Source organism: Rhamphochromis longiceps, linkage group LG7 (genome assembly GCF_057381845.1).
Source record: "Rhamphochromis longiceps isolate RC_006_pf linkage group LG7, R_longiceps_female_GT1.1, whole genome shotgun sequence".
NCBI classification, from domain to species: domain Eukaryota; kingdom Metazoa; phylum Chordata; class Actinopteri; order Cichliformes; family Cichlidae; genus Rhamphochromis; species Rhamphochromis longiceps.
The window spans coordinates 3668865-3694227 of NC_140563.1; the positions used below are offsets into that span (position 1 = coordinate 3668865).

At 41.8% G+C, this 25363-nt stretch overlaps 2 protein-coding genes across 29 annotated transcripts in view; both read right to left on the reverse strand.

Moving 5' to 3' along the window:
- Positions 1-21675, reverse strand: part of mical3a (microtubule associated monooxygenase, calponin and LIM domain containing 3a) — a 77486-nt gene extending 55811 nt beyond the window's left edge. For 7 of the 27 annotated variants that reach the window (XM_085411659.1, XM_085411651.1, XM_085411650.1 and 4 more), the window contains exon 1: positions 4311-4663. The gene's annotated coding sequence lies outside the window, so the exon portion shown is untranslated. Of the gene's footprint in view, positions 1-4310; positions 4667-7052; positions 7394-21469 lie in introns of those variants that run through there. The other 20 variants (XM_085411653.1, XM_085411660.1, XM_085411662.1 and 17 more) reach the window with 13 other exon arrangements.
- A 1159-nt stretch (positions 21676-22834) lies between these two features.
- Positions 22835-25363, reverse strand: part of LOC146664523 (UPF0606 protein KIAA1549) — a 38082-nt gene continuing 35553 nt past the window's right edge. For both annotated transcript variants that reach the window (XM_085411675.1, XM_085411676.1), the window contains one exon: positions 22835-25070. In XM_085411675.1, coding sequence (XP_085267801.1) covers positions 24879-25070 — 192 coding nt within the window. In that variant the 3' untranslated portion in view covers positions 22835-24878. The remainder of the gene's footprint in view (positions 25071-25363) is intronic.

Here is a 25363-nt window from a genome sequence, read left to right on the forward strand (position 1 = left end):
ATAACTAAGCAATGATTTATAAAGGATATTTCTGTTAACCAATAAAATGAGTCACACGCGTCACTTTAGCTGTGATCAGGATAAAAGCACCAGAAGAATATTTTCTAATTGGAGAAAACAAACTGTACATATGCCTCAAAATAGTCCAAATTAAACACATGGCCATCAGAAATATCAGATGGTGCATTACTGTTTGATCATGAGCAGATGTGTTGGAAATGTTACAACTACCAAGAAGCAATAAATAGGTAAAAGTAGAGTTATGCAGTGTGCGAGCTGTGCTTTCATCCTCTTTTCAGACCAGTACATGTATTTTTTTGCTGTTTTACACAGTGTGCAGACAGTTGAATCAGAACATGCAAGGTTGGCTTTCTTCCCAGCCTCGCAATGCCGAACATTTCATGTCCCTCCATCTCCCAAATAGTTGAGCAGCAGACCAGAGGAAATCCAACCTTCCAGAGTGTACTGAAGAGCTGCTGCAGTAGGAAGGTAACCGAACACCCACGCAGCACCACGAGGCATGATTGCTTTATAGAAGCAAGCATGAAAACAGATTCCTTCCAAATTACACTTTAATCCCTGTCACCTACTACAAGGTGGTAGGAAAATCATGCTTAGCAGGTGCAGCACAGATTGCATTTAGACACTAGATGAAAACTGAGGAATTCACTGCTTCACTGTAAATCATATTTGAAATGATCAAATGAACACAAAGCAGTGGAGGGATGTGGACGAACTGGAAAAGAAACTGAGTCACAATTCATTCCAAAGTAAAAGGAGACAAAGGGGGATTCACAAGTCTTGTGTAGTTTAGTGAAGCCGATCAAAGTGTTGGTGTTAAGGTTAGCTGATCAAACGTCTTCACAGCTCCAGCCGAACCCTAAACCTCGAGACAAGAGTTCACGTCCACATTTTAAACAGCCGTCAAGTCCTGTTCTATACTCCTGATCCCAGGTCTGTTTAACATCTTGTGTAACCGCCAAGTGGATATTAGAGGACTGATCTGTGAACACATGATGGAATAAAACACAGATCTGAGCAGAGAGCACAGATGATAGCAAATTAGGAGCCCTAACGAGGTAAAGCAATCATTATTACAGTTCAAAAGGGTAACAAGCTGATGTTATCGCTATCATTCTACACGCCTACTCTAAAGTTGAAGTCTGGTTTGTCATCCCTCACGTGACACCACACATGGCAGCAAGTGTGTGACATCATGTGAAATAAACACCGGATTAAGACGTTGTTTCAATCATCAAAGGAGCAACAAGAGAAAACCTGATTCAACTATATTGGCAAGAAAGATGATTTTAACACCTTGTCAAGACACAATTAACATTACATTCAATAAAAATCAATGTTTTGTCATGACAGGCAGAAAAGGATTCAATATGAATTCGCTATGAAAGCAGTGCTGATGAAATGTGTGGAGACTAGGTTAGAGGACAGAGACGTGGAATATTAAATGTGTGGATGTCAGTCACAAATCTGTGCAATGTGTTGACTTTAAGACTTATCAATGCTCTTGATAAGAGGGGGAAAAAAGTGGTGATTTATTGGTCGGTTATTTCACCGTCTATATTTTAGTTTTGTATGCAAAGAAAATCTTTTTGGTTTTTTTTACCCGTACTACTTCGATGAACTAAAACGTTTTTTTAGTTTGGCTTAGCTTCAGTTCTGGTTTTAGTTTTGTTAACTACATCAGCCTCGTATCTATGTCACTACTACCCTTATTTCTCCCTGCTTTTTCATATTTCTCTTACACAACAATGGTTTCAAAAACAATTACAAAAATAAGGATTAAGTTAAACCAACATTACCCATCGATCCCATCTATGGCAGCGTTTCCGTGCAGCAGAAACAACTAAAAACATATAATGCTTCCAGTGTTGTTAGAGATCGCGCCCTGAGATGTATCCCGAGTAGAGAAGAGAAACTACAACAGTGTGCCGTAAAAATGGGTTTTGTGAGGTAGCTGAGAAAATACACACACTTAAGCAAAAAAGCAACGGCGCAGAGAGTCTCAGTAGCCTGTTTGCTTGTCACATGAAGATGTGTAGGATCAGAGTTTCTGCTGCACTGGCTGACGTAAGATAGTAGCCTTTATAGAGTTCAAGGAGCAGCAGACTGGCAACATGTATCACTGGCGTAGCCTCTGGAATGCATTTGTCATACTGACCCACTTCTGATCTCTAAGGTGGAAGAAACAGCCAAGAAGTAAGTCTTTAATCTAGAGCTGTGGGAAATCACAAAAGCAAATGGACAGGAGCCATGCTGGAAGTCATGCAGCTTTGACTAGTGATTATTCCACCAAATCTCATTTATTTTTCTTACTATGGGGGGGGGGGGGAAAAGAACGGTGGCAGATAAAGCAACTATCTCAGACTTTTTGTGGGATCTCCAAACCTTAAAGGGTGGAAACAATATGGCATCATCCAGGCTGTTTGGTTTTATTACACCGTGTGACTCAGCAGTCAACACAGGAATATACTCATCATCACAGGAATATACTCATCATCACAATCTCATCCACCTAAGTACAAAGTTGAAATGGTAACTGGATATTCTCTCATTATCTTGCAATGAGTGTTTGCTAAAGAAATGGAACCTTAAGCAGTTCACAACATTCCTTCTAGTTACAGCTGTCTCTCCTTTTAAGGACTTACAGCAGGCTAGACTTGCTATAACACGCATAGTAGTTTAATATTGTGGTGGGATGGAGGGGGGGGCACCAAGTCTCAGATGAGTCAGCCACATCAGCAAGCCATTGGGCAAATGAACCAGATAGCTGGGATACATCCAGCTACTCATGACACAGCACGAGTTGCCTTCACAGGACTTCCTTCCTTCCTACCGTCCGTCCTTTCATCCAGCACTTTTCCCATTTCCACAATATACTGCAGGTTCACAGGGGGTCAGAGTCAGAGCTAGTTTCCTTAACTCTCTGAGCGACGGTCAGTAAGGGGGCAAAGTGAGTCAGCTTTATCTTCCCCTCCCTCACGAACATGAACATTAAAAAGCTTGCCTTATCAAATTCGTGCTGCTGTGTTTTGATGTATTTTGGATGCTTTGTGGGTTGTGTTTATAACACAGAAATATAAACTTAAAGTTTGCCACTGTAGCACAGCTTAGTTTTGCAGAGGACGCTGCATGCTTGACTATACTTGAACGATTGTGTCAGGCTTCTCTTCAGAAAGCCAAACTGCAGTCAGCCACCAAGCAAACATCCTTTCCTACTCTGCTCCACATCCTGATCTAGGAGGGAAACTGCTAGTTATGATAACACAAAGGTGCGAACAGATACAGCACAGCCCAGTTAACACCCACCTACCCAACTGCACCCTGTGGCTTCAGAGTAGATGTACAAAGTCTTTAAAGATACAGTGTAGGAAGGAAGCTCTTGAAATGCGAGAAACAAAGGTTCAGTATAACTAATCAATAGAACAAATCCAATCACTCAGATGAGACAGGATAAGAGACTTTGGCCTGTCAGGTCAGGACCCTTCTGCTCCATTTAACCACAGAGTGGCTGCTGCTGCTGTATGGGCCCAGCTGAGCCAGCTGGAGTAATATGATATTAATGTTAATGTCAGCATACAGTTAATCAACAAAAACAAAAATGACATGTGGAAGCATTCATCACTGAAGTCTAGGAGGAGACTTTGATTTAACGTCAAAGCCTTTACACTTGGCCACAAAACAGGTACTGAGAGACAACAAAAGCACTTGCAAAATATCTAAACTTACGGTATGTATAGGACTGCATGAGATTTACACAAGAGCAAGCAGCAGCCAGCTCCATACCAGCCTCCTGTAACAACATCTTTTGCGAATACAAAGTGTGTGCATTAACGTTTACCTAACATGACTTCTTTCCAGGTGTGTTGCGGCTGTGTTGTTACCCGAAACAAGCTCCTAAAACGACATTTCTCAAATGTCACCTCTGACTCAGTGATGTACAAATATTATTGAGTTTCTTTGCCGACTCATCAGGTAAACTGTCGCGCTTGGACTGCATTCTGTACTGATGGATATATTTGTGTGGAAGTGACTAATAGCACCACTACATTCCACAGGATGTCCCATTAGAACCGAGGTTTTCCTCTGTGATGCACCAGTAATGTGCATGTTCTTTGCACAAAGAAAATTGAGATTTATAACAGGCCAATGCAGTTAAATCGTTAGCTGCTCTATTAAAACCAACAGAGCGTGACATTCCCAAATGTGCGAAGGTGCAGCCCGCGGATCCCACGGTAACGTTAAAAAAACCCACTGTTTGTCAAACGACTGAGAGAAGCGTGTCTTCTTACCTCTGAATGCCACGTGATTATAATCCAATCGTCAATAATTCTATTAAATCCATTTTCCTGTGTAAATCCAAATTTCACAGTGAAGCCAAAACGGGAATGTCTATTTTTTTCCGCTCGGTAGGGATATAGAGCACAGAGCCACACGGCAGACGAGAAGGCGCAACTTGAAACTGACTGAGAGGGATCCGTCGAAACCATAACGCCGACAAGGAGGGGGGGACGTGCAGCTCTGTAAATAACAGTATGTTCCTGAAATTTGAGCGAACAAATAATGTTCCTGTATTACATGTTGAAATAAGAGTACAAAGCAGTAATAGACTGCATACGGCAAAGAGACGACGCTGTGCTAGCTTGTACTTCAATCTCTCTAACAGTACAAGGTGAGCACCCCCCGCTCTTTCTTGAGGTGAGCCAGCGTGTTTTAACTCAGTTTAATCCAATTGGTCTCTTCCAACGTGACGCAGCAGCAGTGTTGCGTTCACATGCGGTCGAAAACTTGGCCGAAACATTAAAACTGGTTTAGACAACCGGGGATACCGGCGGGGTTTCATTTAACGTGATATCCGAACAGTCAAACTTTATTTGTATTTATTTTGTTATCTTTCAGTTACTGTAAAATATTTCCCGTTTGCCTTGTGTGCGATTGTGTATATAAATATTGACTTAACCTGTAGGGTAAAAATTGATAAATTATTGCTAGTAATAATTAGCCTGCACAAAAATGGGTTACTGTAAAATTGTTTACTGGGCATCATCCGCACAGGTGTGTTACCAGAATATAGAGGCGTGATTCAGATGTGCACTCTGGCACCCGGGAGTTTTATATGGACAGTAAAAGAAGTAGGCTCTAGGTAGTCTGGAGTGATGAGGCGCATGACATAAAATAATGGTTAACATTCCTGAAACGTGTGTATCTGCTGTGTCTATCTGCAAGTCTCCTTCTTTTCCACTGTAGGAAATCTTGAAAATATGATTCCAAAGGAAATTCCAAAGCTCATTTGTTTGTTTTCTAACAAAGTATAGACCCAGATTGTGCAGTGGTTTCAAATGGGCTGAAGTTTGCCTCAGTGGAAAACCATAAGATTACAATTTGGGAAAATTATAAGTTTTAAACAATCACTTTCAAATGGCAAGAAACAGTTTAGTGAGTGTTTGGCTGCTTCCCGCAGACAGAAATGTGCATTACTGATACACTGCTTTTGTTTCAGTCACAACATGGACTTCTCCCCAGACTACAAAAAAATGGTTCTGCAATCCAGACTGCAACTGAACCTTGTCAAAAGAAAGGTTTTTATTAACCAATCATTCAAAGCCATTACTGGTTCATTAACTGGATCACAGGCAAGCAAAAACAGTCCAGTCTCAAAGATGAGGCAGCTTGAGATATAGTTCATCCCCATGGATCAGAAGAAGATTATCTATATTCTCTGTAAGGTGCTACATTCTTAGGCCATGTTGAAAGGAGAAACCCTTCAGCTGCTATCAGCTCTGGGCACATTACCGCAGCTAGCAAGCAAACACCTTCCCATCAGCTCATGTCACAGGACAGATAGTGCGGCTGAGACGCAAGGCACGTATAATATAAACTACAACTTTGGCCAAGTTGGTAGTTCAGTATTAGTTTGATTTATTTTGTTTAAAATAGCTTTATAAGCACAATTTAATAAATGATATGGTGCATATACTAAAAAAATACTGAAAAATATTGGTCCCACCTACGCAGGGAGAAGATAAGATACAGGGATATCAAGTACAAATATACAAGGAGAGATAAACGGGCAGAAGTCAGAATCGTATAATGCCATATACTAACCAGATTATCACGGTTAAGTCACATGTAATGAGTTTGCAGGCACAATGTTGTTGTATAACTGTTCTGTCAAAACATAATGGGAATAACAAAAAAAATTAGAAGTCCCTTTCCAAACAATCTTTAAGGTTACTCTTACAAGCCACACACACACAAATAAAATGCAAAAAAATCCAACAGCCTGTAAACATCACGCTTCCTTCTATAGCAGGACATGAATTAGATCTTTAGCACTTTATTAGTGACTCTGCATCATCTCTCTTGCATGCTTTGCAATTATGTATGAGGCTCAAATGTAAGGTAATGTAAAACAGCAACATTTTGACCATGAATTAACTTGCAGCTAGAAAACCTCTCTGTTTCTATCACCACAAGGACATTTTACATAGCATACAAGTCCTGCAATCAGAGCAAACTGTCCCAGCTGAAATTTCCATGGATTTGCTAATTATACAAAACCCCGGTGGGGCACAGAGTGTCAGCCAGATCTAATTGTGTGGAAATGAGCAAGATAGAAAAAGGAAGACAGACTTGAAGGAGTAGAAATGGAAAAAAAAAAGAAAGACAGGACGAAGATTAGCGGTTGGAGGCTGAATGACTCGCTGCATAATACATCAGAAGGAGTTTCACCATGTTATGAAATTGCCTCTAATTGCGCTGAGCACCCTGGTTCCCACCATGGCTCTGTTTGCTGTTAAGGTCTGTCATCAGCCTTTGAGTAAACATACAGACAAAGGGTTGTCTACCTAAGGTGAGGCAGGCTGCATGCATTCTCCACATCACAAAGGGATTACTGATGCCATCCCTGAAATCATCAAAGGCATCTGCCATGTCACATTATCCAATTCTGATGACAAAGGACTGCATCAGATCTCCTTTCATTTGCTTGCAGTGCAGCAGGTGAACGTGGGTAATAAAGGTGAAGTACTCACTGTACTGAATGAAGACAGGAACAAGCTGAAGATCCAAAAGCTATTCCTCAGAATGGAATTGTTGTCTTTCTATCTTCCTTCCTCCCTTTCCTCTTCTCTTTCTGCCTCTCCTCCTGCCTTCTTTCCCCCCTCCACCTCCTCTTTTCTCACCACAGCAAGATGCTGCCTGGACCAGTGCTCGTTGTCATGGTAACCAAGACTGGGGGGGATTCTCATGTGACCGGATCTCCTTGAGCACTGATTGGCCAGATGCACTGATGTAAGGAGGGAGAGATGGGGCGGAGGGGGTGATGTCACATGCCCATCGGTTCACAGATTGGAGGAATCCTCAGCCAGGCCGCCTGCAAGCACAGACAGACACAATGGGCGTCTTTTTAAGGTGGGGTTGATCTGAAGTGGAGCACTTCCACAGTCAGGAAGAATCTCCTTGACCAACTGGTGACTTACTTAAAGGGATTCTGACATGCTGATGTAAGAAGTGAGATGGAGCTGGCTTGGCTCCCACCTGTTTTTGCTGTCATCTCCAACTGTACTGCTTTCTGCTGCCACTAAAATCTCTCCCAACTGGCAGGATGCAGAGTGTTACAAAACATATGGGATTGCTCATATGTGGCAACTTGACCTGCTGGACCTACCGCTGTTCCTCCTACTGGGCCTACAGTATTTATAGGACTGCAGAAACCAGACAGATGCAGGACTGCTGCTATTCACTCTTAGTTAGCCATGTTCATACAGCTTTCAACACAAACCATTGAGACTTACAGTGCATTGTATATCTTAATGGTTTGCTGCTGATAAGAACTTTCAGCTATTTCCTGAAATAAAAGGTCACGTTTAACTGCTGCCAAACTGTGATTAAAAACACAGAAGAGCTAGCAGAACACCACAAGAATGTGCAGCCATAATTGCATAATTATTCTTGCTTTTGTCACAGATTTTCTGTTTTAGAGTCTTGAAAGGTAGTGGTGACGAGGACACGGGAATTACAGGAGGACTCAGCGGCTGAGTGAAAAAAGAAAGAGCTTTCTGGCTTCATTTAAGCAGTAGATATCAGATATCAGGATAAACACTTTTATGTTTTCTATCCCTTATGAGCAGAAAGTAGGTCTCTATTAATTTCCCAACGATGACATGAGTAATCACAGTCCGAGCCTGTTGTCCAGACTGTTGTGTAACAGTTTGGGATTGGTCCAGTTCAGCCAGAGATGAGAAATGTTCTTGAATCGTGTTTGTTTCTCTGAGCTGAGCTGATGTCATGTGTTGCCTTTTTGCACTCAGCAACTAAAAAATCCCGATTTGACAAAGTTTTCAGAGTTGGTGGTCGTCTGGATTGCTTCATTGTGGCCATCTTGTTTTGCAGTGCAACTGTGGAGAGTCGTGTTGTGTATGTGTGTGCACGCCCACTGATTTCCCTGTAAGCAAAAACAGATTCACTCCTGCCACTGACCTGTGTCTCAAGACATTTCTTTACTTTTTTTTAGTAAAAATAATTATCCATTGTCTTCTATGCTATGGAAAATGACAAATTATATTTATTCTTAAAACATACGAATAGATTTGAATGCATATTTTCACTGTGAATATCCCACTCCCACTCACCCACTCACACTGTCTGAATCAATCAGACATGTAGCTTAAACATCAAGCTCCAGTGACACCAGGGATATGCATAATGCACCCATTTTTCCTGTAATGCCATAACTGGGCAGTGAGCTTTACTAATAAAACATGCACCACTGTCTCCAAAGCCATCTGTTTCTCCACACCCAGCAGGCACTGCCCACGTAAAGGTGTCATTCACTTTCATTTAAAAAAAACAAACACTGTTTTTCAACAGAATAAAAATGCAGGACTTGCTTAGTGCTTCCTTGTCTTGCATCTATATCACTCCATCTTTGGTGCAAAAAATGCACACAAACAAAATTAAAATGCTGAAGAAATCTGATTTATGTCTTATTTACTGTGAGTCTAACACTTGAAAAACAAAAAACAAATATGCTTTATGTGTGATGATTGACTCGTTTACAAAAGTGCAGCTTAACTGTAGCAGACGACACGTTAATGCAGGTCCAGCTCTCTGAAACACTCGACAGCCATACGGCCTTCATCTGTACGGCTACATTCATATTGAGGCTGTCACTGTTACTGTACCCTCTCCTCCAATTCTCTCAAGTGTCTCTGTACATATGCTCTCCCCTCTCCCTTCTCGTGTGAGTGTGAATGAAAAGATGATGAGATCAGTGATACTAGTGATCTCATCATGTTCATAGCCGGCCATCAGGAAGCTGTTATGGGCCATTGAGCACTAAGCTGCAGAGGAGAAGGAACTGAGAAGAGGAATGGCAAAAGTAAATCTTCCTCATCGGATTGACCTTACTTGGATATTCATGTTTCAATTTGAAAGCATATTAATGCTAAGAATAATTGATCAATTAATTAAACTATCAGCAAATTTAAATGATGGGCACAGAGCTAGAGAAACTAGCATTTTATCAACAGAAAAACATATATACATATAACTGACTACATAGTATAACTATATATAACTATATAACATATAACTGAATTTCCCAGAGGAACCTACCCGAGGGATTAATAAAGTTCTATCTATCTATCTAAACTTAAACTAAAGCCTGTTTACTACAATAGAAAGTAACGTTTACTTGAGAAAGCAGAACAATACGCCACTAAATGTGATTAAAAGTGTCAAACAAAGTGGAACGTTTCCATTGTAGGCCAGTCCCCAGATAGAACTATATTTCCAGAACACTGAAAGGATCAAACTGTCAGATATTATGCGCAGAAGGACAGCAGATTTTGAGACGTCTTGCTGGTTGAGCAGGTGAAAATGGGTCAGATTTGCTGTGTGTTTTCACCTGCTCTCTCTGCTCTCTCGCTCCACCTTCCTGTTAAATTTTTCACTGCTCCACTATTATTAATGGAATCACCAACTGTTTATTTACTTATTGGATACAAATTGAAATAAATCAGTTGAAGACACACACTCAACAACCGAGGAAATGCTCCAGTATGAATAAACAGGATTCCAGCAGTAAGCTTGTCAACAGAAGAAAGATGTGCACAGCTTCTTCTTCTTTTTTTAATTTAGGGAGGACAATTGTTTGATCGTTCAGATAAACACAGCATGAATTCTGTCAGTCCAAAAAAGTGATAATGGAAAGGGCTTTTAAGAATCGTATCAGTATGTAACTTTAACGTTTCATTTCCTCCAAAACTGTGAGCTCTAACTCTGTGCAGAGTAAATCAGCTCCAGTCGGCTGCCCCCGAGCACGAAGAATAGAGGGAGAGGTTATGAGAGACTGAGGTGTTTGTGTGTGAGATGGTTGGGTGCTCAACAAAGGAAATCGGTGAACAAAAGTTAGAAAGTGAAAACGCACCTACCCACAGAGTCAGGAGAGAGAGAAACAGCAGACAGTGGGTGTCAGATTTCAGGAGGTTAGGCTGTGTCTGTGGTCAGCCTGAGCCAGTCTAAATTTAAGCGTATGTGTTTAGGATACCTCGGACCAGGGCTGTGTGAGGACTGAAAAAAGATGTAGTGGTCAGGGTGCGGCCACACTGGAAACATTTCTCACACTGCTGGTTATTCACCGTGTCCATGAACTGCTAAGTTGGTAGGCTATAAATCCATCCGTTCCTACAAGAGTCAGTAGTCTCTGATCTTTAGCAACGTGCACGACGTTCCTGGTCTAAGTATGGCTGTGAATGTCATGACTCAAGGTGTTTAGGGGTCAGGGGTTACCGCCGTAGAGTGGATCATGCTAAAGAGTGAGCTGTGGGCGTCCACAGGAAAAATAATTCAGTTTATTTGAACAATTTCTTATACACATTACAAGGAAGGTATTGATCTTAGAAAACAACAGAATAAAAGGGTATATTTTGCATGTTTACCTTGAAAATATTAGCTTTATAAGAGAATACGTTTAATGCTTCCATAACAACAACAACAACAACAACAACAACAAAAACTGCCACAGAAATGAAAAGTAAAAGTTAAATATAACTTAAAGGTTTTAATCAAGTATTTCTGTAAGGCTGTGGTTTTGGGGTACATTAGTTCTTAAAGCTAGTTATCTGTAAGCATGCTAACATGCTAACAAACAAGCTGTTTTGGGGTATAAAGCTAACCATGTTTCCCATTACAGTTAGGATTTTTTGCTAATGTTTCTAAATTAGTTCAAAGGCATTAGATATGAATTTCTGGAGACATGAATGATTGAAGTAAATTAAAGGGTGATGCCTACAGCTGAGCTAATTCACTCAAAATCACTTTCAACGTGAAAAACTCATGTCGGCACTAAAGGCCATCTTAGTTATGGGGACCATGAATTTCTGCACCACATGGCAACCCCTCCTATATTGCTGTTACAGATCATATCACCAGCACACTATACCAGCACCAATGTGGAGGTTTGGTCAGAGTGGCAAAGCCTACATCGTTCAGGTAAAGTTTGACCACCCTCAGCACAGGTAAATATGGATAAATAGGCTGTAAAAACTCTATTTTATCTTGGATAAAGGAGTGAAAGTGTTTAATCTGCTTATTTGCCCTCAAAGAATAAACATAAATGTTATTGCTCCATTCACTCTGACGGGTAAGGTATATTGTTTTCCCCTCTGCTGGCACCAATCTTACTATAACATCTTAATTCAGCAGGATCAACTGAGAGAAAAAAAACACGCTGGACTAAACAGTGCACGAAAATGGATAATTGCATCTAAATCCATGGAATTAGATGGTCTAATAAATTGAATTACATTCCACTACAAGTTAATATTCATGATGGCAGGGACACAATAAAAAGGTTGTGCCACAGCACACTAGTTCACTAGTTTTGATAATGGATTTATTTCAGTCACATCAAAAGTCTAGCTCACTATTACAGTTACATAACTAATTACATAACAGATTCTTCCTTGAGGGAAATTTGCTTTATAGTGTCTTCATGAAGAGGAGTGTTTTTGCATGTCATTACTATATATTTGTTTGGCCGTGTGGGAAACATGGCTGCCTTTGAAAACAGCTGGCGTGCAAACACTATCAGGCGGCACACATAAAGGTCAAGTTGCATTATGTTGATTATGATACTTGAAATATACACTTTTAAAGAAATAGATTCATGATATGAAGTTAAATGACCAGCTTTATACAAGAAGTGTAGTTCACTCTTCTTTCAACACTGTGCAGTGTAACACAATGGTTGTGCAATGTTTTCTGAGACTGTGAAGGGAGCTTATTTTGTAACATCTGAACATGGGCTTGAAGCTTCAAAAAATAATAATTCAAGATCTATTCCAAATGTGTGGTGGGTTTGAAATGTGTGGTTGTTCAGAAGGCAGAGGGGAAAAAAGATGCCACTGAGTTGCATTTCAGGACTCCTGCGTTGTTGGTATTACACTCACACTGGACGGCAAAGTGTAAGACCTACACAACTCTTTTCATCTGGGTTCTTCTTGTATTGCGAGTTCCAGGCAAAGCGTCATCAGTGTTACTTTCCACACTTTCCCCAGAGGGTGCGATTAGGCTGTGCCTTATCAAATACCAAATGATGATTCCAAACAATGTGTGCTTGCGACTAGAACAGAATTTTAATCACATTCTGCTTTAGACTGCCAAGGTGCCCTCTGCCTTTTTTTCTCCCTTTTTCATGCACTCTCCCCCCTTCAGAGAGACCATGAGGCTGCTATGTACTCGCCCTGATCAGATGATGGGTTTGCTAACTGTAATCAGAAGTCAGTAAACACAGTCCTCAGCAAAGCTTTTTCATTACCGTTGGAGACAAAGCAGAGCTGAACTGCAGTTTACACAATGGCCTCAAATCTCAGTACAAATCAGCTCGCATATATTACCCAAGATCACATCTGACAACACAAGCTGAGCTGGAGAGCTGGGGTTTTTTTTTTTTCAGCTTCCATCAAAGCTAACACATAGCTTGACTTTTACTCCTCAAGTGAAAAAACAGCAAGATTAAGTTGTTACATTTTTTAGCTTCAAGTATACTTTTGAATTCCAGCTTATCGTGATGATTCATTAAGTGCACAACAAACAGGTAATGGTTTCAGTTGACGCTTCAACTTGATACAAAGTGGCCATGATGGTCGTCCGTGAGTCTGCGCACACATACAGCCCAAGGACAGAAACCAAACACCTCTACCCCTGTTACAGGCGCACGTACCTGTAACATATATATAGTGCACATGCGCTATACACGACACGCAATTCTCTCGCATTGTGTCCACTATTATCAGTGACCTTTACTGCTGTAGGAGACTGAATAGTACAACAAACAGTCCTTGTCCTGTAGCTATCAAGGGACATGAGCAGTTTAAATGAATTCTGAATTCTTGCGTTGCATGAGTTGCTTAAAAGGCCCTGAGATGTGTTAGTGTGAGTTTCTTCAAAGACAGTTTTATTGGCTCTCTTACAGCAGCCTCCTGGTGTCGAGGATATGACTCGCTTTCTGTGAGGCCAATAACGCAACGGGACAACAGAGAAGAAGATATTTAAGTGTATGTTGAAAGAAAAACTGGCAACGTTTCTCCAGCCTGGAAATGCAATGGATAGTAGCTACGGTGTTCAAGAAGGCTCGAAGAGCAGATATCATGTTCCAAGTCCTGATATTGACAGGTTTAGGTTAAGGTGACAGCATGAACGGAGCCGTTAGGTTTCTAACATAATCCATTATATTGATCCCGCTCCATCCTAGGGGAGGATTCTCAGCTGTCACTCTTTTGATGTTTTTCTTTTACTGTTGTCGTTGTTTTAATTACAGTAGTTTGTATGTGACGCTTGCACGATACTACAGATATTTCTCCCACTGCTCACCTGTCCAAATTCTCACAGTCTGTTATCAAACCAGATCTCCACTCTCCGTGTGGAAAGAAGAGAGAAAACACACAGCCAACGACTGCAGCTGTTCAAATATTGTGACATGTGATCTGTGGCTGGCACAAAGAGAGACTGTAGTGAATGACCAGGATACAAAGAGTGGAGAACAGGGGGCTCAACCGTGTGGCCTGTCCCCGACTCCCAAACACAGGCACAAACAGCAGCGTCTTTATTTTGCATTCTTCTGCACGTCATGCAGAGCTGCTGCCTTTGGCCTCTGACAAATATCCTTACACACACAAAAAAACTCCACCCACAATTGCAAACTATTTTTGGAAGCAGGATAATCATTTAAAACCAACATGAGGAAATCCGAGAAAAGGTATTATCTATCCAAATATGTTGAATAAACACGACTATGAGCAGTGGCTGCTGAGCAGAAATCAAACCAAGGGAAGACTGAGTAATGAATTCTTTATCTCATAAAGAACAGAACTGCTTTTGTTCTGCTCTTAGCTCTTACTCATGCTTTGACAAGACTTTCAGAGACTTTCATCCCACTGCCACCTTTCCCTTAACGGCTTTTATCGCACCTGTAGATGAGGATCAGATAGACAAAGCAGTTGTTTTTAAAGCTTTCCACCTCTTTTGAGTCAGACAGAAAAGTCCTTTCTGCCACTACCTACACCCTAAGACTTCTGTTTTGGGTGTGTATTGAGACTATAGGGGCTTTCCTTGGGCTAAATTATGATGTTAATGTGTCAGCAAGTGGAATTAGAAAGGTTAAAAACACAGAAACTCGAAATTCATTAGCAAACGAACCCCTTGACCTCACTGCTGCACTGATGCTGACTGGCACTGACACATGCTCTTTGGAGGGGAGCTGCAACAAGAACAGTCCAAAGCCAGGCAAGCAGCTCTGTGACTCTCTCCAGCTAAGCATCAGTATGCTAACATGATCACAACACAGTAATGTTTGCATCACAGCAAGCTGGCATATGATGATTAATAAGAGTGAACAACAAATTCAGGTTTGGACCCAATTGTGGCACGACACTAAAAGAGTTGGGGCTGTCATTCTTATATAGAAGAAGTAAATACTGTTATATCCACAAATTCACTCAAAACCACCTATATTTGATCTCAGTTAAATGCACATATGCAGACAAGCTGCTTGGATTATCACAGTCTGATATATCTATCTGAGGAAATGAAGAACACATCAGTAAAGAATGCAACCTTTCATTTACAAGAAGGTAGATGACAAAGTCCAGCAATCTTGAGCAATCCCAGAGCTCAGGGAAAGACCTCACTGAAGAGGCCTCATGTGATGGATTTCATTTCCTGTTTTCTTCTTTTCAGCCTGATGAGGTTCTGTGGACTTCACAAGACATGAAGGTATGAAATAATAGCTTGACAGCCTTAGTAGGCTTTAGCATATTTGGATTACTGCAAGGTTTCTTTATGCATGGTGGTTAAATGCTGGCTTAGAGAAACTACAAAGCAGTAAGGCCCTTTGAATCTTCATAAGGGTGCAGGGCCCTTTTTAGTCTTTACTCTCTCCAAAACATGAGATGATGACGACATGCTTGTCATCTTCAGTGCAAAAGGCAAGTTTGGGTCATAATGAATTCTGATTGCATCCTGGCAACAACACATTTAAAAACAGAATATTTTCCAGATGAATGGCAAAAATCACATAAGAATAACAAAGTACCTTTTTTCCAAAATATAAATTAAGATCAATTTAAGCTGAAATATATGAAGCCCTGCCCTCGGATATGATTGTTGGCATGAAGATAAAGCAAACAATGAGTCATAATGATGGTTATTTCAATGATGACTCATTTGAACTCCACTACAAAGACGAGTGAAGCTGAGAAAAGAGGTTTCTAGTTTTCAAGTGGGTTAGCTACTGGTATTTGGTATTCATATACAATGCTTTTATTTTGAAATAACACAAATATACAGCTAAATTAAGAGAAACTGATGGAAAAGAATGTTTAATGAAGTAGTAGGTGGGAATTGTGCTGGTATCCACATGCATAATGCCAAGCTTTGCAGCTCATTTCTCCGTGGTCTGTCAGATTCCTGCTACACTCTGTATGCTTGTGCACGCATATGAGTGAATCACATTTGGCCTGCAGCTCTCATCCTGACATCAGCTCTGATCTCTGACCCCAGTCTTTGCTTTTTCTCTTTTATCCCCCCTCATCTCAATGAGCTCATCGTTATTAAAGAAAGGGAAATGTCTGTTCTCTTAAACAAACTCCACCTGAGTAAAAAGAGCAATTCCACAGAGTTATTTCCACATTTGAAGTCAGTGCGGAAAACAAAATTACATTGATGTTAATAAGTTAAGCATACCAAACATATGCAACACTGGCATGCTGCTAGATTTAATGCACAAGAGCATAATAACAGTCGATGTGCCATGTATACAAGCTGGATGTCACCGAAAGGAACAACAGTCATTTCAGCCAGTGTGGGCATCCCATAATTTTCTCATCCAGTGAGGGTGTGGAGCAGCATGTTGGGTAACTCGAAATCGTGTAGTCAGCCTTTCTTTGGTGTCAGTTAACTGGTTACTGTGGTAACTGTGTGCTCTTGGATGGTTTCCCTGTCAGCAGCTTGTCTCTGGCTGTCTTCACAGAAGCTGTAGCCGTGTGGGTCTTCCTAAATCAGTGATATTATATCTGATCTTCCTCTCTAACCTATAGAGAGACAGGCATGAAGCCTTAGACAGATGTGGACGCAGGCAGGTTCCAGTCAGGTAATGTGACAGCCTGTTATGACAGAAGGGCCCGTGCGAGACAAGGAGAAGCAGGTAAGAGTCAGTTCTGTAGCCTGAATTGAACGTACCCTCCCACTGCTACGGAAAATATCTACCAAAGGCTAGATAAAAATAGACCGCAGCCACACCCTGAGTATCCAACCACACTGAATAGGATTTTACACATAATACATGTGGTGTAAAAGAAGATTCCCACAGTTCATCTAGCAGGTTAGCCAGAGCTCAGCCAGTTCCTGGGATCACAGAGATGAGGATTATGAAAAAGGCATGTCTTTGCACAATCCCTCCTGCTCTCCAACTCCTGTGTTAGAGAGCAGGAGGGACTGCTTTTCTGTCCACCCTTCAAGGGTTGAACCTGCGTTACAACCCAGCTGGAATCCCTACTCTGTCAGACTTCTTTAAGCTAGCTGGGACTCCGCTCTCTACAGCCCACAATTTCACAACAGCAATGGCCCGTTGACAGGTTAATGCAGGAGTCTACCAGTCCACTGTATCACTCTGGATGGTTACTAGGATACAGGAGTGTTTGTTTAGTGCTGTTGTGATCAAGAAACGCAGATGAAGAGTCAGACACGCCTGAGTGTAATGTGGACATACATCAGATGGCAGCGATTTAATCTTAAAAAAGTGACACTATAGAGACAAATCTTTGAAGGCCACAAAATAACAGGCCTGTTTTTAAAAAAGAGAAACATCACTGTAAATACAAGCTTTGGGCAATGAATATGAGGACAATCTGCCAGCATAAATTAGCTAAAATATACGACTTTGAGTTCTTGTACTCGCCTGTCAATGTGCTGTTCGGAGCACTTACACCCCCCTCGCTGAAATAAGACTGTAGAGTCATGTTTAAATAAATTCTATGCATCCATGTTTCTCATATGCTACGGTTTTAAATGTCCAAGCCTATTTCTATTGACCTTAACTTTTTTCTGTATACCTGCAATTCCTAAATGTAATGTTACCGTTTTTTAAACAGTATATGAAGACTGTCACTTTAGTAGCAAAACTGCTGGCTAAGGTGTTCTCTCAATAGCAATATCAGTATTTATTCACTTTAATGAAACGTTTTCAAAGATCCATCTGTCTGAAAGTTGATTCCAGTGAAATTGGAAAGAAGAGCCGGAGGGACAGCTGCAGCCAAGACCAAAGCCACTTTCTACTCCTCCCTGAGCATGTGTTTGTGGGCATGAATCTCACGTCTCAATGTGTGTTGCTTCTATTTATAAAACTCTGACCCTGTGGCCTGTGTAACTCCTCCAGGTGCCCTTTGCTGTGAGTCTCCCACCATCACCCCTAGCGGGCTCATCTGTACTCGCAAGATTTGTGTGTAGACAATGACGTAACACACCGAGATAAATATGCACAGCCCGGTCCTACCTGGGGCAATTTGTGCTAACATGTTGTTATCCTACTATTTTCAACAGCAGGAAAAATAAAACAGTGCATGAAAGTTGCACTAATTTCACATTTTTTATTGTTCTCGTCATTTTATGTCATCTTTACTAGGCAGCCACACACAGCATTGACATGTAAAATTGGACAGAGCTCACCATGTTTAAAAGCCACTCTCACTCCAGCCTAATCTGGGCTACTTGGGACATTTATGGATCACTTATACCACTGGCTGTAATGTTACATGAGCTAGCATGACCATAAAGTCATCATCTATCAGTCCAGCCTAAATGTTGCCCAAAGAAAACTTTAGATGTGGATTGCTTATTATTTTCTCCTGAGAAAAGGCTTTACTTGTGGTTTCCTGACTTTTACTTTTAACTCAGAGTCGCCAGGTTCAGGATTTATGTTTCACTGTACGTACAATGACCCCAGTTTTATAAAAATTTGGAAGGAGGAAATTAGAGGTCATCCATATATATACACTGTATGTATTTAAGACATTCCTGCATCTATCCATTTTCTGCCGCTTGTCACGGTTTGAGTCACGGCGGCAGAGAAGCCCACACTTCCCTCACCCCAGCCACCTCCTCCAGCTCATCTGAGGGGACACCGAGATGTTCCCAAGCCAGCTGAAAGATGTGTTCTCTCCAGTGAGTCCTGAGTCTCCCCTGGGGCCTCTTCCGAGTACGACATGCCCGGAATACCTCATCTAGGAGGCGTCCTAGTCAGATGCCAGAACCACCTCAACTGGCTCCTTTCAATGTGGAGGATGAGCAGCACACTCAAGAATAACTGAGATAAAAGGAAGGTTGGAGATTGGCTGTAGTTAGCTAAGATAACTCGGTCAAGTGATGCTGAAGTGAAGTAGTGGTTTCATTATTGCCAGCTTGAAGTCCTGTGGTACATGATTGATCAACTTCAAGATCGAATCATTAGTTATCATTAGTTGTTAAATGGATGCTATTAGACAGTGAAGAAAGTTGTGAGGTTATTGCACAGTTAAAGACTTTCCACATTGCTGTTTCGTATACTGTGTTCTCTGCCCACAGGGACTATACTGATACAAGAGCAAATAATCATTTTAATCTTGTTTCATAAGCAAATGAATATGCAGTCGAGCAAACAAGACCGCAGAGGTTATTTCTGTACTCAGCTATGATTCACTAAAGAGAAAGCAGACAGGACAAAACAACATCCCCGCGGTGTCCATCTGCTGACCAAGACAAAGCAATTAGAGAAATAATGGCTTAAAGGGATTACCTGCTGATTATTGTCCAGACAGCATGCAACCAGAACACAAAGTCTAAGGCTCCTCTGAAAGAGGTAAAAGGACTGTGCGTGTGCATTTAAGTACAAAGAAACACATAACCAGCGTTTTGGTTCTTTTCATTCCATCAGCATCTCCGTTGTTCGCTCCATCTTTATAGTTCGTCTCGATATATAGAGTGAGGGAAAGTTAAAAGCGGGACAACGTTGTTTGTGGTCTCATTCTACTCTTCCGCATACACACTAATAGCTGCCGGGCTGGTCTTGGCGGAGCTGCTGCTGCTGGTGGTGCAAACTGTCCTGAAAACATCCAGAGGATGTGGTCTGAAGGACAGCAGTGCAGAGAGATCCAGTGCCTGCTAATAGGGATTAATGCTGTCAGAGGATCAGCTGTGGCGTACCGGATATCTTTGTAAAGTTTAACAAAATACCACAGCTACCTAACAACATGCACTACAATGCGTTTGCAAGAAGGGTTTCTGAGCCAAAATTAGTTAGGAGTTTGTAAAAGGATCCTTATTTTCTGCAACTGCTTTCCTAATAAAAGGCTTCTTCAAATATGACCTGTATTCTCTGGACTCCAAAACCTGTGCTGTGTTTCCTTGTCTGCTATAAAGAACAACAAACATGTTTAATGTGTCAGCTACTAGTGCAACGGACACAACAGTTAGGTCTGTGGAAGACACCCGCCAGCAGCTGACAGGCAGGATCAGTGTCTGAAGTCAGCTGCCGAGCAAACGGGCACCCTCTCATGAATGACAGCTATTCACCTCTCCCTAGAACATCATATGAGTGCTGCCTCCTACTCAGCACAGCGGCAGCGCACAATGTGACACTGTGTCTTCTGATACAGTACAGCCTGGTGGAGAGGGGGTGACAGAGAAACAGATAACCTGCACTGTGACCTTGAGGACAGCGATCGTCCGCCGGCGACCAGAGGTGATGTCAGCAAGAGTTACCTGACCTGACACGAGGCGGTACAATGGTGACCTAATGCATGCAGACGCTTTTGCTTCTAAACTTGGATAAAATATGTGTCATGCAGTTGAAAGTAGGGCAGCACTAGCTACTGGCACTTTCTTTCTGTACCCCTCTCTAACCTTGCTTATCTCTCTCTCACACACACAGAGAGAGAGATAAATGCTCATTTGTTATGAAAACAGATCCTCCTGGAGATCCATGCCTTTCCTCCATTACGTCAGATGATGCTCATGTCACACACACACGTGCAGAAAATCTAAACTTTCTCTTATCGCTGCTGTTTCTGCATCGCTAGCTCAGAAATCCCCCTGATACCCTCACCTCACTGTTATGCAGAGAAGACAGGCAGAGATGACAGAGCAAAGATAACCTGCACTGGTTGGTAGAGATAAAAAGGAGATAAAAGGGGTGGAGAGAAGGGAAATGTAGGTTTTAGACCACACAATAAGGTTGAAGGCATTTCTGGTAATAAAAACGTGATTGAAAATCCAGGAAAAGAATGTGCGTGGTATTTGAGACAAATGAAGCCAGTCAGTTTCATGCAAAATTCATATGCGCAGCCAATGCTAAAAGTGAACACAGTGGCATCCTTCTATGACATCAGTGCCAGCTGGCCCTTAGCTGGGTACCGCAGAAGATGTCTGCAGTGTCAGTCAACTATTCGTGCTGCCATTGATTCATACTGTAGGCAGCAGCAGCAGCTCTAATGGTATGTAATAGTGCAGCATGCAGAGAATTGCATAAGAAGAAACCATGCTTGTAAACAAGGAGGGCGAGGACCACAACCTCCCACAGCAGCGCCACTGCAACAAAGCTAACAGCTGTGAGGGCTCATCGTAGGCTGTGTCAACAACATTCACTGTCACGAAACTGCAGGAATGTCATTTTCTGACACACACACACAGAGCACACAAATGTCTGCAACTGCACCCTATTCAGGAAAACCCAAACATCTACCTTGGTTACAAAAACAAACAATGTGGGAAGACACCTCGTCTGTGGGACTCTGGTTGAGAAACCCGTCTAGTAACATCAGTACATTCCCGAGATGTGACTCTTATTACAGTCAAAGAATACACATGTGCAGCAAAGAGCAGATTGAATGACAAGCAGATAACAGGCAATACTCACAGGGGCTTTAAAGATTAGTTAAAAAGAAAGAAATCCTCGTCCATCATCAGTAAAAAGACTTTCACAATTCTCCTCCTCCCTCCTCTCAATGCTTTTTGTCTTTCACCAGCAAACTGAGAGAAAGAGCGGCTGAAGGCAGACAGGAAGATCTGCAGTGCTGAAACTCAGTCAGCTACCTCCTTCTCCCTGTTTCTCTCCTCCCTCCCCTGCCTACCTCCCTCGCAGTTTTCTCCAAGGTCAGTAGGCAGAACCGACTGTTTGAGTCCTCCCTTAGTGGACAATACCCTCCTACAGGCTGGACGCACAGGCAGTAATTACCATCATGATCCAGATTAACTCCTGGGTGTGTTTTTGTTGTGTGTGTCCAGGATGCGCTCAGGGACAACACACAGGCAGGATTACCGTAGGGAAGGTGGGGAGAGGTGGGGGACGGTTTAGATACCGGGCAAGAGGCAGCAAGCCTGGGATACTCTGCAGCAAACATTGTGTGTTCTTTCATCATGCCCGAGATATAACTCAAACTAGCAGCATCGTGAAATTAAAAAGACGGATTATTAAGGAAAAATGAATTCATGTCTTGCCACAGCATGACTCCTGTGTATAGAGGAGATCGGAAACAAAATCGAAACACAATAAATGAACGACTTAAAGTCGATGACTATAAGTCATCAAATCCCTTATTAGGGTTTACTTCTCAAAACTAAGACCAGATGAATTTGCTGCCGTTTTGGAGCCATAAAAATAACCAAATGTGCGCATGGACTGTGAATATTGACCACTCAGGAGTGTGCTGTCAAATACTTGCTGAGTTGTGCAAAGTCAACCCCTGTAGAGACAGATCAGGAGATTTACGGAACATTTAGATGCCTCACTCACTGGCTTTAGAAGCTGTGATGGGGATACGAGTCAGTGAACGAGGAGCTGGAGGTTATTTTAAGAGAAATATAAACGTGTAACAGTCACCGGCGCATCTCGATTGATTCATTTAATTGGTGTGTATTTGTATGTTCATATTTTCCAGATATTGGTGGTTAGAAAAATTCATCTCACCCAAAGGCTAGTGGAAGCATCACTGATCCAAACAGACTCTGCTGTATGATAAACATCTGTTGCATGTTCACAATTCAAAAAGACGTAAAGAGCCCACCGACTGACCTGCTTTCAGAGACGCCTAGAATCATCCATGGGAACTGGTTACGTCATGTGCAGCGCGGGAGCGCGATTTGTCCTTTTAGTGCAGCTAGTTTTCCTGTGATGTGCTGACACCCTGTGGTTTTCTGGTGTAACTACAACACCTGTAAGCATGTGACGTTTTGGATGAATGACGTCAGATGTTATGATTGCTCAAATGAAACCAAAGCAAAATAAAATCTGAAGTAATTTTCACTCTGGCAATGTACATTAATTAAAAGGCAGCTCAAGTTACAGCTTACTTTGTATTTCACAAATTCTGAAATAGCATGCTCAAAACCAAGCCAAAGAAATACAACAATTAAACATGCAAATGGAAAGTTGGGCCAGCCAACGGATCATTTTTACATAGCAGAACACGTAGAAAAGGACTGGAAATAAACAACAACAACAACAAAAAGCAACTGAGGATGAACACAAGGATGTAGTTACAGTACAGGACCAGCAGATGGAGGCGTACAGTGTGAGATGGATAAACCATGAACATGTAATGGACAACAAAGCTACAGTGTCACTGTTACCTGATGTTCCATCGATTCGTTTACAGTTCAACTGCCCTTACATCCACTGACAAACAGCCATGTTGGAATAATGATGCTTTTAAATAATTCTGTGTTAGAATTGGGAGCGTAACAGTAGACAGTCTGGTGCTTAATCAATTCAGGTGAGTCCAAAAGGCACGTCACATGGAAAGGAAACATGGCATGAGAAGGACACCGTGGCCACATCAGTAAAATCACCTGGAAGTCGAGGCTTGTGCAGGGAACATTTCGAATTTGCCATATGATCCTGGCACAAACTGCAAAAACACATCTTCAAGTCCTGCTATAAAAACCCCACAGTTCCTCTTTTATTTTAATCGAATGAATTAAAATTTTAGGCCTCCGAAACATCGCACCACATCCTGTGGAAAAGACCTGGAATGACTTCTAACCAGCATGATGACTAAGAGCCAGGTGAACACAATTAAATGATCCAAATCTATTTAAAAAGCATGTAAAAATGAGTAGTTGAAGTAAACTCTTAATGAAATACAGTACACGTCTTCCCTTCCTGTGCTAACAAAAAGGCAAATCAAACGTCCAATACTGCATGAAAAAGACATCCATGTGTATTCAACACAGAAATGAGCTCAAACAGAACACTGGTGTCTGTGACTTTCCCTAATTTACACTTCTTCCATGTGACCTTCTAAAGTGTCTTTTTACGGATTTGTCCGTAAGGAATCTCTTAATGAAAAACCTGAGCCGTACCAAGTCGTCTGCATACAGTGCATCAAATAACCACATAATGAATACATACATTAAATATTGACCATAATCATCAAGTATGTCACCTTTTATTATTTGTACCACATCTGTGCCTGCGTCTTTAAAACTTGCTCAGAAACTGTTTGATCTGCTTAAAGGCTGATTTCTTCTCCTGTTTGCTTAACCATCAAGTAGCTTCTCAACACGAATTTAAAAAAACAACAACAGCACTTTAACATGAAAAAGTATATATTGTAAGCCGAGAGGTCGAACACTGTTTTACTGTAGTAAGTAAGGACAGAATAGGTAGCATTAATGAGTGTTATTACTATGTATGGATGCCCCTTTTTTTGCCTGCTGTCTGAACTGGGTTGCTGGCTGTGAACTATGGTCTTACTGTAGGCTCTAACAGCAGGTATGGTCACGTGAACTGTATCACAGTGTCAAGGCATAACATGGCTCATCATGGCAGAAGACAGGAAGCACCTGATGGTGGAAAGGAAGTTAGGGGTCTGCATCAAAAAGAAGAAATACATCAGGTTATGTGATGTAAAAAGACATTGTGACTTCAGTCTGACACTGTATTTCTGTTTGTGAAGGCGACATAAAGTTGAAACTATGACACAGAGTCTGAGGAAATGCAGCAAAATCAAGTCCGACGTCCACAGTACGTGACATTAGCGCTCCCTGGTCCACGGTAAAGAACAGGAAAGAAACACGGGCATGTCGAGTTCACGCGTTGGTTTCACGTCATCTCTGGTCAGCTGTACTCTACTGCAGCTGATCTCAGTCTCTATCAGCCATCCTGTTATGCAGTTTCTCAGGAGCAAACCTCTCTACTTTAGCAGGACTATCTCTCTGCTGTACAGCTTAATGGACTTCCATGGGAAGCACTGTCAGATTAGGTGAAGCAAGCAGGCAGGGTCAGTGACATGACTGGTTAGAGCAGGACACTAGAAGCCAGGACTTCAGCTGTGGTAGCTGGGCACAGCCGCCTGCTTCTGCGAGAGCCGCAGAAGCTCCTCCCGGATGGCCTTGATCAAGGAGGCAGAGGAATGAGTGGGAGGAGAAGTATCCAGAGGTGGGGGGGCTGTCAGATAACCCACACCATCTAGATGGGTCGGGGGGGCCGTGGGCTCCCTGATACCACTCCGGTGAATCTGGAAGATAGAGGAGGACGAGCAGTCAGGGGGTCCATAAATAGCAGGCAGGACAGAAAGGGCAAACGGAACAACAGGGGGAGGTGATAAAAAAGAAGAGAATAGATAAGATAAAAAATATCAAGTAACAAAAACAGAAGAACACCAGAAAATTAGAAGAAAACCAAACTGAAACTGTGGGTGTTTCTCAAAAGCAATACAGTTGGCTTCCTGTTAGGATCGAGTTACTGTGCGTTTGTTTTTAATAATTTGATGATTAAATGAAAAGTTTGGGATTTCATTTAGTTTCAGGT